At 43.5% G+C, this 13,243-nt stretch overlaps 1 protein-coding gene across 1 annotated transcript; it reads right to left on the bottom strand.

Annotated features, from left to right (window-relative positions):
- Nucleotides 1–1,927: 1,927 nt before the first annotated feature.
- FGFR1OP2 (FGFR1 oncogene partner 2) lies at nucleotides 1,928–12,983 on the bottom strand. Its single transcript, XM_084264832.1, has 6 exons — nucleotides 12,861–12,983; nucleotides 8,836–8,972; nucleotides 7,645–7,762; nucleotides 6,697–6,839; nucleotides 2,910–3,023; nucleotides 1,928–2,176 (listed from the first exon to the last, which is right to left on the bottom strand). The coding sequence occupies exons 1-6, from the start codon at nucleotides 12,862–12,864 to the stop codon at nucleotides 2,039–2,041; spliced, it is 654 nt and encodes a 217-aa protein (XP_084120958.1). The 5' UTR covers nucleotides 12,865–12,983; the 3' UTR covers nucleotides 1,928–2,038.
- Between the last annotated feature and the right edge of the window lie 260 nt (nucleotides 12,984–13,243).

The following is a 13,243-nucleotide window of genomic DNA, read 5'->3' on the forward strand; positions in this document are numbered from 1 at the left end:
AAATTATAGAAACATTGGCAGAGTTTTGCAGATAATTAGAGCAGACGAGTGTATCCTGTGCATGAACTCAAATGTTACCAAAAAAATCCTACCCAGATGTTTAGGAAACTTGGGATATTTTTTCTCCCCATGCGTGCAAATGTTCTCTATATTTTTTTTTTAAGCCTGGACCCAAACTAAAATGCTCTGGAAGGAGAAGTAGCAGTTTGCTTATTAAAAAAAATGCTGTGAAAATGGGGGGAGCTTGATCTGTCTGTTCTTTCAGCTGCACTTCCTCAGGTATCTATTAGTTAAATGCAAACTAGCAGGTATTTTCTCTGCTAAACGCTTTTCCCACCCCTTTTTTTTCTTCTCCTGAAAGCACTATGGGAAAGAGGGAAGCAACTGGCAGAAGCAAAACAAAAATACTGCGCTCCCAAAAACTAGTTCACTGGGAACTGAAAGGTCACCCTGAGACCTTGGGGCATTTACCTCCCCTTGCCACAGAAACTGTGCTGGGTCAAGGGAAGTAATATTTAAAACTGAGACCCTTAGAAGCACTTGGTGCTTAGCTTTTTTTCCCCACATTGTTGCAACTGAAAAAATCACCTTTGATTGAGTAACAGTTTATTTCAGGGTAAGAGTTCAACTTTGAGTCATTAAACAGCCAAAATACTCAACTGTGGGTAGCAGCTGTAGAGCTACAGCTTTCTCTGGCTGAAAGCTCTCACTCAGCTTCTCTGAGCGTGCTTCCCAAGTAAAGACTCTGTTAATGTGCTGGGCAAAAAGTGTCGATACACATCAACAGCAAGAGTGTTCTTGCTGCCTTGACCAAGAAATGATAATGTCTTGACAGATAACAGCCAAATACGAATTTTTTTGGCAGCTCTCTTGGCCTGTCACCTTGGTAGCGCTTCCTTCGTACCTGCATATGATACAAGCTGCGCCTTGACCTAGAAAAGCCCTTCCCCTGTCACTTCTGTGGGTGTTTTGGGATTAAAAGTGAGTGGTATAGCAGTTGTCAGTACAGCATACTGAAACTTCTCCTAGACCAAACCTACCATGTACCTGAAACTTACTTTAAAACCTCCCTGATAACTATTTAGTACCTAATTTTTCTTTAGGAGTATTGATTGCAGGTGCGCAGGCTGCCAACTCTGAGCATCAACATAGAGTATCTCCTTCCCCCTTCCCATGGCTATTTCCTGGGTACGTCCAGGCTGCCTTTTCCCACTTAGGAGGTTCGGGGGGAGCAGTCAAGAGAAGAAATCAATGGGATGAACGCAGCTTCTTCCCTACCAGGAAGAGAGCCTGGGTTCCTTTCAGAAAAGGAAAAGCTATGGCAAAGTGATGCTACGCTACCTGTGTTCCAGAAAGCAGTACAGGGGGAGCAGCTCTTCCCCTGTGTCAAAAACACAACTAAGTATAGGTACTTTAAAGGATCTTGTTCAACTAAAAGAAATAATCATAATTGAACAACCTCTAAAGCATTGTTTCTGTTAAAACCATTCACCTTGTATTTGAACAGGATACTCTGGTACATACCAGAAACAGCGAGTGTTATGCTGCCGGCGTAGCCTTCCCAGTAAAAGAGGTTGTTGCAAAATGAGCATTTTAAAAAAAACTTACTAAAAGGAAAAAAAAAAACCCTAATGTGGCTCATGCACAAAGCATATTCATAAGTTAAGTACTTTTTAGCTGGCAATCAGACTTCCACTTACCTTTACTATATAACAGGTGCACTGAAACTCTGCATGAGCAATAGTTTTATATAAATAAAGTGAAATCTGTAAAAGGACTTAATATAAAAATAATTCCCCCTCCAGTAAGTGCACGAATCCATTTCCTACTGAAGTCAGATCTATGGCAATTAATCTGTCGCTAAGGTCTTTGCAGAATACCCATCTCAATTGATCTCACGCAGTATGAAAGCCACTAAACTGGGGTTAGAGATGCATTAGCTTGCTGGTGCCCTATTCAGTAACAAGTGCTTGACAAGTGACCCCTGATAATCCGTTTTGTAAAGTGTGCAATTGAAGCTTGTGGACTTCCATAGTCTTTAGCTTTTCCTCAGGCTCAAATCACTGCTTGTTACTAATCCTGACAGAGACGTGCTCTCTGATGCATCTTCTTTCTTGAGGTTCAGGAATGATTCTCTAGTTATCTGTAGAATTTCTCTCAAGCCTTTGTTTTCTTGCTACGACCAGAGAGAGAAAAAGGTGTTTAATAGAATTCCAGAAAGAAGTCAAGGTAACAATCTCCCCTCCCCTCTGTTCCAAACACAGGCATTAAGGACTAACATGCTGATTTCCAGGCAGGTGGTGCTATGTGTTATCTTCTAGGACTAAGAACATGATGTTTCTGACCCTCTTGAAAGCGCACAAAGCATCAAAGCAACTCAAAAGACAGAGATGGGCAAGAAAAATGTAATTAAGTTCAAAAGTTGCACTTCAAAAACCTCTCCTGTTCTCTTCCCGCTCCCTGCCCCACAATGAACTGCTCTGCTGGCACCTGAGCCAGAGCAATAGTGTTGATCTGCCAATAACAAACAACTGAGAATCTCCTCCCAAAACTGAAAATTAAAAAAGTTAATTAAAAGCCAAAGGTGTGGGTATGGTTATTTGCATCCTAGTGTCTTATTAGGATGTATTATTTCTTAGCTCTTTTTTATGTTTCTGTAACAAAGAAATCTTAATCCACTATATAAATATAAATCACTGATTCTGGTGATGAAGTGTCACCTGTGGATGACTTGAGAGTACGCCGTGGTGGGGGAAACAGAACTATAGCCCACCCAACAAGAAAGTGTAACAGCAGTGTGAGTGAATGGTAGAGTAACTCATAAGAGATACAGGAACTCACCAGAAATAAATGTGTTAACTTTCACTCCCTTGCAATTGGTGCCACTGCTGGTTTGATTTCTTTCTTACCTCAAGCTGAATGATCCTTTCCTGATCTTTACAGCCATGCTTTTCATCGATTTCAATGGCTTTTCTCATTACTGCTGCCATCTCTGTGATTTGGTCCACGTGCACTTGAAGCTCCTGCGATGTACGAATAGAAGACCGATGGCTTTAGCAACACGTTTTGCGTGATGTTAAACATAAGCAAAGCGCTCTGCAGTTGTGCAGTTCAACTGCTCTGCCACCTCAAAACGTGAGCGTGGGCCTGAATTTGAGGGTAAGAGTCCTTTCTGGCTTTACAGTGTGAGCAGCCCTGTAGTCCTGTTTGTTTACACATAAATTCATCCTGCCACATGGCGATGCCTCTTCTTATAGTCTCATGTATGCTTAAATGACTGGCCTAGGTGGCTGGCTGGAGTCATGGAAGCTACAAGTTATCCACGTGCTTGCTCTAACAAGGCCTTCCTGCGTTGCAGGAGGTGAGGTGTATAGGTTTGGATAGACAGAAAGACTAAACATCTAAGAGTTTCTTTCTGTTTGTTTGATGCCTGATCTCAAGTCTGATACAGCCACTACCAGCCTATGGGTAGGCCTTTATCTCTTAGTAAGGATGACCACTTCACCTGATCTTTTTATGTCATGTATATCCCTCCCTAGCCCTTTCTTTATACTTCTGCTTGAATCAAATTCCAGCTTATCTGGGACTGACTCCATAGGTCCTTGTCCTCACCGAATTGCAAGCAAAATTTGCATCCATCCATTAATGCTGGCAGGGTATTTTCCTGCTATAAATAACTAACTACCACATCTCCTTGAAAGCTTCAAGGAGGAAAAAGGAGCAGCAGTTTGGTTTGCTGCTGCCCTGTCCTGTTGCCAGGTGTGGGATGATAGGAGCTGCTTACGTAGGCATAAGAGCCTTTGTAAGGAAGCTAGAGTTTGAGGTAATCTTCACTGTTTGCAGAGAAGTGATCTCTTACCTGCAGACCTTGTTGGTTCAGGTGACAACTTACTTTCTCACTGGCCAACCTACCAGCAGGAAATTATTAAAGGGTCACTGCTTCTTCTTCCTGCAGCTCCAGATAAAGAGCCTATGCCACTGGCATTCATTACTGTTCAATTAAGCCAAATATTTCAGTGGTATTTCCACAAGTTTTTATTTTTCATTGCCTTTTCTTCAACTTGTCTTTTATTCTAACCCTGCTACTGTGCCAGCCTATCCGTGTCTGACCTGACCCTTGGACAAAATTCACAGTAGTTACCAGCTGGTATCAGAAAAAGCAGAACAGTAGGACTGAAACATGAAGAACAGTTTAGACTAGAGTTAAACCCCACCTTTATGTTATGAGTTTGACAGGAGATCTGTACATCTGGCAGGAGATCGGTTGGCTTTTAAGCTGCCAGAAATGACTAGACTGCCATAAAGAACTGCCCCACTTGGAATTGTGAGCTTTACCTGATCAAAACAAATACACTTTCAGTGATTATTGTCCCCCACCCTTCCTTCTCTGCTGTTCCAGTTGCCAAAGCTGTGGTTTAGCTCTTTACTCATTAAATGGCCACTCACAGCACAGAGGGGAGAGAAAAGGGGGCAGGGAGGGGAAGAACCTGTGGTGAATCGGTATTTTCTTCTCAGTTTCCCATAAAGGTCATTATATGAAACACTTCTTTCAACAAAAAACTAAATTTAGCTTGACAGGAAGCTGTGATCAGTGGTGAAAGACTGAGTTGGCAAGAAGGTACCCTTGAGAAGGGCTGGGAAGCAGTTACTGGTCTTTAGATATCCTGCTGTACTCCCTGCTTCCTATTTTGCCAGTTTACCAGGCCCCTTCATCAATACAGTTCCAGGCCTGTCCCAAGGTTGCTGATCAGATGCTGAGTCAAGACCAAAAGGTTGTTGCCTGGAAGGCAGACGTGCATTAGTCAGATGCTGTAGTACCAAGCAATTTAAAGTGTTTCTTTACAAAGATAGCCTCAAACATCTCCATATACTTTTTGTATCCCTCCTTATTATTTGCCACACATTAGTGTGGCCACATGGTTTTAAGCCTCCTTGAGTGAATCAAACAGCACTCTTAGATCAGGGTTGTTACTACCAACACATACTTTCCTCTTGCATACAAGGTGTTAGGAGAAACTGTTTTCTTATTTAAAGGAGGTGCTTGTGGATATGCAGAAACCAAGTTTTTTTTCATTAATCTTTGTAAACAGGCACTAAAGTTAATAGCTGCCACTTGAGAGAACAGCAGTTACTGGTGAGAAGTCCTTAGGCATGATGGATTTCTTAGTTAACAGGAGAGAAGTATTTAAAGTCTATTGAATCCTACTGAATGTGAAGGCTGATCAGAAGAAGAAATAATAAATGCCAGAAACTTTAAATGTCAGGATAAGGGTGATCAATCTTTATCAGGCATTCTTGGGGGACCAGATTTAACCAAAATGTTGACACCTAAATCTCCTGTTTAAATCATATTGTTAGCTTGCTTGGGTTTTGTAACCTCATGCTTTTAACTGATAGAAGTATTCCTATAGGAATTTTAAAGTCCTGTTCAAGCCAGATAAAAATTTTTCTTTTTTATCTTGGATATAAATTTACTCCTTCCTGAGGCTGTAAGATGTGTTCTACTCTGCACTAAGGTAACTTGTTTTGAAGAGGAACTCTATCTGTAACAGAAACTCCTAGAAGCAACAGGTACATGGCTAATCCAATGAGTTCTTTCACATTGATTTTGGTAGTCTCATGCATTTCAGTGGTACTAATTGCATACCTGTGACTTTGTAAGAAGAAAGGACTGAATTCTTACACTTTGCTTTCCCAGTATGCAGATCCTAACTCTGCTTTGCAGGCTTAGTTTGTTGAGGTCAAAGAGTATGAAATGCTTTGAACTAATGTTTTTCTACACAGTTACACTGCACTCTGATTAAGTTTCATTTTAAATGTGATGCAATACTCTGTTAGAAAGCTTCTTTTTAGATCTTAGTGACTTGGAATCATATTTTCCTGAAAATACATTAGGAAGGCCTAAACTATGGATTAATGCTATATGCCCCTACACTGATCTCGTATGAAGCTGCTCAATACTCTCTACCCCACCCTCCACCCCCCCCCCCCACACACACACCCCCACACCCACACACCCCTCACTCGTGATAGTTTACTAAAATGTTGCTTGATGACACTGACACTGTTTTTCTAGGTTTCAAAAGCCGTAAGATGAAACACACCTCCCACCAGCAACTTTCCCCACCCTTCAAACATCTCGGGTTGCCCTGGATTCTATTTTGCAATCCTGATCAGTACTGAGACAAGAACCCAGGGTTGAAGCAGGAAAGAGGAGAGGTGTATGCCCAGTTATTCAGTATTCAAAAGAGCTTTTACAATCTATATTTTCAAATGTATGGTGAAAAATATTTGAGTATCGCACTGAAAAAGCTTATCCATGCTACTGTCTCCAGTGAACACAGGCTTACTAGTTATTTGTTGGGGTCACGAGTGTTATGTTAAAGCCAGTCTAAATGCATCTCTGGGCATCTTGAAGCATAATAGAGTGGTTGCCCTAAAGACCTAGGCAAAACCAGAAGTAATTTAAGTAGGTACAGGAACGAAATGCTACTAGATAAAAGTTTAAGTAAATCAGAAGTGAGTAAGGGTGACTTACTAGACTGATCAAGTTTCCTGTTTCATGGACTGGATTATAAAAATTAAAACTTGTTAGTATGTTGCTATAAAATGCTGAGACAAAGTTAAGCTTTGAACTGATCCATTACAAGCTAACTTAAGTAGCTAAAAAAAAGCAAAGGCAAAAAAAAAAATTACCTTGGAATGTTGCTCTTTTAACTTCATTATTACACTTGGATCATCCTTTTTGCTCGCCATAAGTAACCTGAACATCTGTTCTCTGTACTTGCTCATTATGAGTTCCAAGGCAGACTGATGTTCTTCAAGAGATGTTCGTAGTTCTACCAACATAATTTTAAATTCAGTTAAAGTTTAACAGAGAAGAACTGAAACAAACTGCAGAAGTACTTCAGCTTGAGGAAACCAAAATAAGCCCTCAAGTGTTCCCTCTCCTTGTGCCATAGAAGTCTATGTAGGCTTTGCAACCACCTTCAGTGGTGACTGCCCTGCGAAAATTTGTGTTTGGTCAGAAACAGAAGTTAATATGACTTCCTGTTCAATCCCTGGAGCTGATATAAGATATCCTGAGCGTAGCACAGGAGAACTGTGCTCCAGCCACAATAAACAACACTGCACAAAAGCTGGGAAGAAGTCTGCAGCTACTTTTTGCAATCTTCATCTTGGTAAAGTAAGTGTTACAAGCCACTTGTGTTCCCCACCTACCAAATCAAATGGCAATTAATACCTGAGATAATACCAGATTTGTACAAGTTGAGATCATTGACTACTTTGACTGTTGGAGTACCCAGGGTATTCCAGGAGAAACGGTACATTCCTAGTGTACAGAATTCCAGAAGGAATTATACTACTGCAGTTAAACTGCACCTTCTTCTGACTGCTCATACATTAGTTATTTTTAGCAGTGGGAAAACACATTTCCAAACAGATACCTCTATTGCAGAATTAAGTTCTATTCATCACCTCACTTGTGCTGACTGTAAATTGCAGTCCTGGTGGTTGGACAAATTCAGATTAGAAAATAAAGCCTCCTACAATAATTTTCTGAGAATAGGCCAATGGTAAGAGTCTCCCTGACTCCAACAACACAGTCTGAAACTTAAGAAGGACAGAATGGCCAGTGCTTACCTTTATTCTCCTGTTGCAATTCCCTAATCTGTCTGTTTTCTTGTTGGATACCCATCACTAATGTAGACCGAGGACGATGTCTTGCTACTTCATTGAGCTCTTGAATTTCTTCTTGGTACTAGTTATGAAAAATAAAACAAAATGTGTGAGTAACTGAAGACAAGCATTATTTGGCAAGTCATTGAGGACTAGTTCTGATGTCAGTCAAGGCTAGTGCTTATTTTTAGATAAACACATAATACAAACAAAACCACTTCTGAAGGCCTTGCTAACATCCTGCCCTTCAGAAAAACAAAACTCTCACCTTTGTAATTAAACAAATTTAACATCTCAGATGATATGTGTGGTGAGCGTGATTTAACCTTCACTTAAGGCAGGTCAGATTTACCAGCAAGTACTTGAAAATGGATATACATACGGTAAGGGAAAACATCTGGGGTGTTAACCTTTAAATATGCACTGCAGCTTCCCAGTACCTTAAACCACAAGGCTGTATGGGTGCAAGTCACAGGAGTGGATCCTGACTCTCCACAACTGAGTAAATACAAGACTCTTCCATTTCAAGTCCTGGAGTCTCTGCATGACTAGTTTTACAGGCTGAAGCACATGCAGGGTTTGATTATTTTACGGGCTCATTAGCGTGTCCTGTGTTCTATTAAAATGACAGGATCAACTCCCTTAGAGAGAGGTAGTTGTGTTTTTCCAGAACTTCTCTAGCAGCAGCCCGACAACACGCCTTGCAACGTTTAACAGCAGAATGGAAACGATCACCAACAAGCTTAAGAGGCTACTTTGAAACAGAAGGAAACAGGGGAAAGAGAAACTATTCTGAACTGAAGAAAGCGTGACTGGGCCTCCTCTAAAAAAATCTTCAAGTTAATAAAATAGTATTTTGCAAAAGAGCAAAACACAAGGCATCACACAATGGTTTGTAAGACACCAACGCTATTTCTACCAGTGTTCTTCAAATAAACGCTAGTTTTCAATAGTTAAGGCTAGAGCAGCAGGCTCAAACTGAATATGTAAACAACCTATTTTTAGATTGTCATCACACCTATAATAAAATTACTTAGTATGGTATTAAAGGATTAACCAAATCACATCCTGATTCTATGTTGCACACTATCACACAAAAATTATTTTAAGTTGTTTCCAAGTTGTTGTTTAAATGGAGTAAGTTGAAAAGCAGACCTGTTTCATTGCCTCGACCCGCTTGTTCAGAGCTGTAGTCTGTTCAATCAGGGCTTCTGCTGCGTTGTCATGTTCCCTTAGCCGCTCCACCAGCGCTTTCGCATCTGCGAGGGCTTTCTCAATTGTGCAACTCATTTCTGAAAAACAGAAATGCATTATTTTCACAATGCCACCTGTCTGCTATAAAGAGAACAGCTAGCCATGGGAGACCTATATAAAAATATATACATATTTTTACTATCAAGCAACTGAAGACAACCCTTCTCTAGAAACATCCAGATATTTTGTTGTGTTTTAGGAGCAGGGAAAATGTCACCATCTTAAGAATAACCTAAAGTCTGCTTTTGCTTTTCCTTTTCCTCCTTTTTAACTGATGTTGAGACTATAGATCAGAGCAAGGAAATGAAAGTAAACTTTGTGTTGTGAGGAGTTATCAATATAGTAGGTGCCAAAAGAGGACTACTGAGCATACAAAAGCTGAGCAGCACATGTCCTTCTGTAACTAGCAGAAGGAAAAAAAATTACACTAATAGTTTCATTTTTCAATACTACCTTTTATCAATTTTTAATGTGCCATCCTACCAATCAGATGTTTTTCAAGATATCTGAGAAGTACAAATGCAGCACAAAAAAGAATGCCAAATGACTGCTGTGGACTGGAAGACTTTGATGAATTATATCAGCAGAGGAGGAACAGCTCAAACCAACAGAGTAGAGAAAATTACTTGTGGAAAAATTTGGAAAGCCAAAGGCTTGAGTTTTCTTCATGTCTGTAAATGAACACAAACATCACTGCACGGAATGAAATTGTAAAATTTTCAACAGGGCAGGGGAAGACAGCAACTTAGCTGAGAAAAAGAACCAACTGCATAGTTAAAATACCAGCCATCTAATTGCTGTAGTTGTTAGCAGAAATTACCTGTTGCAAAAGCTGGAAAATTCTTGCACACATTAGCATTTCCAAAATACTGGCCATTACATTGAATTTTTTCATATTCATTCTTGAAGTTTAAAATTCAAGACTGAGATTTTCAAATAGTCTAAGTGTTTAAGAAACCTCACACTTTCTCTACTGGAAAGGAAATCTACTTAAACTCCTCGAGCATTCTTCACTAATCAGACAGCAATGACAGAGCTTTCTTAGAGTTACAGGCCTTATTAATACAAGGCTTGATATTTGTTTCAGGAAACTTTCTATGGTATGGAAAGAATCAAGAAAATCCATTTCTTAGCCAGGCTGTTTGATGAAGGAGAGATTATTGAAAGCATAAAAGGTCAGTGAGCTGTTCCTGAGCTACAAGGGGAAAAAGACAATTTTCTAACTTTATTAAGCATATTGACAAATCATAGCCTAGGATCTTTTAAACGAAGCTTAAAGAAGTCCTCCCACTTTCCCCATCTGACGTTCTCCTGCTGTTCTGGATAAGTGGTAGAAGCAAGGATATTTCAAAGCCAGGAATTCCACCAGGTCCCTCAAAAGATTTACAAACAAAGCAGGAATATCCTGCCCTCATGCATTACAGTGGGGGAAAACCAAGCAAGCCAGCAGCAGAGCTTGGAATGTTTTCTTTGAAGAGCTCTTGTGCACCGAGAGCGTCCTGCAAGGTCTAACCTCTGAGAAGCATTTTAATTTGGTAACTTCATTAGCTGCTCCCTTTGCTCTGAGAAGCACACCTAATATAAAAAGCATCTGGTTTACTTTTTCTACGTAGAAGGGCTTTTTGGGATGGGTCGGGGGGGAGACCCAACCATCACAGAAAGGTTGAGACTTCCTTACTGACAAGGAGCTTCTGCAAGTGAACTTCATGGATGCACAGAGCACAACTGCTCTGACCCGTGTTTTCTGCAACTCGCGTGTTACCAGGAGCATCAGCATTTTGACATGTACAAGTTTCCTGTACGCATCCCTAGTGCTAATTCCTTCCTGTTTATCAACTAGGGCCTTCATTTTGACTTCCACATGAGCTATTGAGGTATTTGAGGTATGAAGTCCAGTTCTTGAGCAGACTTGTGTGTTATCACAGGTAGTTAGCAGTTTGAGCTCTCTTTAGTATTATGCAGATGTGGACCACACGGCATTGTTTTAAGGATCTGTTTTTCTCTCCTTTCTTCTTCCAATTCTGGTCTCGTGTTCTTACCAGACTACAAAAATATTAGAAAAAAGACAACCTTCCACGCTAGATGAGTGAAACTGTTTCAGAAATGGATTTAATCAGATCCATATTTACAGATCATCTGAAGGGCTGTCTTTAATGCAATTCATGGGTCATGAATTCTCTAGCCAGTTCAAAGCAAGCCTCTCAGGCCTCTCCAGGAGCTTGGAATACACCTTGGAGTTCAGACTACAATGCAGTTAACACCTCTGGTAATTTGTATGCATCAATGTAAACTTTTAAACACAGGATGTATTCACCCCTCCATGCACTTTCTCATTTTGACCCAACCCAACTGAAGCTCGTTTGTAGCAAAGCCACCGGCGTTCTTTTTCACAGCACATGAGCTGGGGAAGACAGGCGTATGGAATTCCTCGTGTGGAATGCGGCCATGCACATCAGCAGCAACTATCCACCCTCACTGCACAGCAGCTTCAGCAGGGCAGAGGCCATCTCCTGTTTTCAGGCAGGATTTGAACCTCAAAAAAGGGAGAATCATTATTCGTATCAGGGTAGTTCACAGTGGCTCCAAATCTTGACTAGGATTCCTTTGGGCAAGACACTGGACCTAACCCTTGGAATTTACATTTCTGCCTAGGTGCTCATCTGCCTATCCGTGAAAAATATAACTTTTGTCTTATCCTAAAATAAGTTCTAAATCTGTGAGTTAACCTGGATTCGGGGGAGGGGTGAGGGGGAGACCATCTCAGAACCTAAATTAATCAAATATAAGTGATCAGGCATACTTTTATTGTGTACTTTGGATATTACCTTTTTATGAGCACGAGGACTGCAGCAGCTGAACTTAGTGATTCCTGAACTCTACCCTACATGAGACGCGCAGTTGCAAACGCACTTGTTAAGGCTGCAATCTCACCAACAGGGTCAACAGGTAGCAAGAGCAGCGACTCAAACAACATAGCTCTACACTGCTACGTATTCATTTCCTGTCACTTCCTGCTATTTGCTAAATTGGTTTCATTATCAAATTGGGCTGCCCTTAACAACCCCCTCCCCCCCCCCCGCCAAATAACACAGTTTCTCAGGCACTGTAGCCTTCCTCTAGTTTTCTATTCCTTCTTTCTCTCAAACCCATACTGAAAACCACCCTTTCCCACAGTGTAACGCTTGTGGAGGGGTGGAGGTTTGTTTTTTGGTTTTCCTCCTCCTGTCCACAGCCACCAGTTCTGCGAGGCTGAACCACCCTGCAGCTTCTGAAGAGTTACCAGGCTGGCTGCCCACGTCCATTAGCACTCTGGGACGGACAGGAGAGTGGCTAGGGGCTGAGCAGGCGCCGCCGCCGCTCCCAGCAGCGCGCAACAAACAATGAAGGCTCCCGCAGCGCAGCGGGCCCAGCCCGCAAGCGCTGCCGCCGCCGCCGCAGCCCAGTTACGCGCCGAGCAGAGCGGACCTGCGGTTTCTCCGCAGGAGAAGGGGAGCGGGAAGGGAGCGGCCGACGGGGCGGAGGAGGGTTGCGGGGCGAGAGCGCTCGCAGGGAGCGTCCCCTCCCCACCGCCGCCCCAAGAACGGATGCTGAGGCAACGCCGGCCCTGTCGCGACACCGGCGCTTGCCGTGACACGGCGGGTGCGTGAGGGTGAGGGGCCGATGCAGGGTCCCCCGCCGCAGCCGAGCGGCCTAACCCCACCAGCAGCGCTGGAAGAGAGGAGGGGGGGAAGAAGAGGATGAAGGGGGCTCCTCCTCCTCCCCCCTCACACCCGCCGTGACGTCACGGCCCAGGGGCTCTCCGCGCGCCCCAACGCGCTCCCAAGCGCCCGGCAGCGGTGGCACCGCCGCCCCCTCCGTCCCGCTTCTCTCTCCGGCCAGGCTGCCCCCCCCCCCAAAACGCCCCTTCCCCACTTCGCGATACTCACTCATGACCGGCGGCTCAGGCAGCAGCCGGCGCCGGGGTTGAAGCCCCGACCGGCCCGCCCCGCTGTCAAATGGCGGCGGGCCGCAGGGTGAGGAAGAGCGTCCCCGCCAGCGGGCGGGTTGGCGTGAGGCGAGGGCGGGCGCGCTACCTGCCAGCGGCACCGGGCGGGCGGGCGGGCGGACGCCCGCCGCTCTCGCGAGAGGAGCCGGTGGCCCGCCCCGCCAGCCCTCACGAGAGCCGGCCCCGCTCCTGGCCTGACTAAGCCCCGCCTCGCGCTGACGGGAAGGGTGGGGCGGGGCTGCTCGCTGCCTCGCGAGACCGCTGGCCTCGAGCGCTGCTTCCTTCGCGCCGTGCGGGAAGCGGCGGTCGCGCGCAGGGGGTGTC

The sequence above is a fragment of the Gallinula chloropus genome, assembly GCF_964237585.1.
Source record: "Gallinula chloropus genome assembly, chromosome: 1".
NCBI lineage: Eukaryota > Metazoa > Chordata > Aves > Gruiformes > Rallidae > Gallinula > Gallinula chloropus.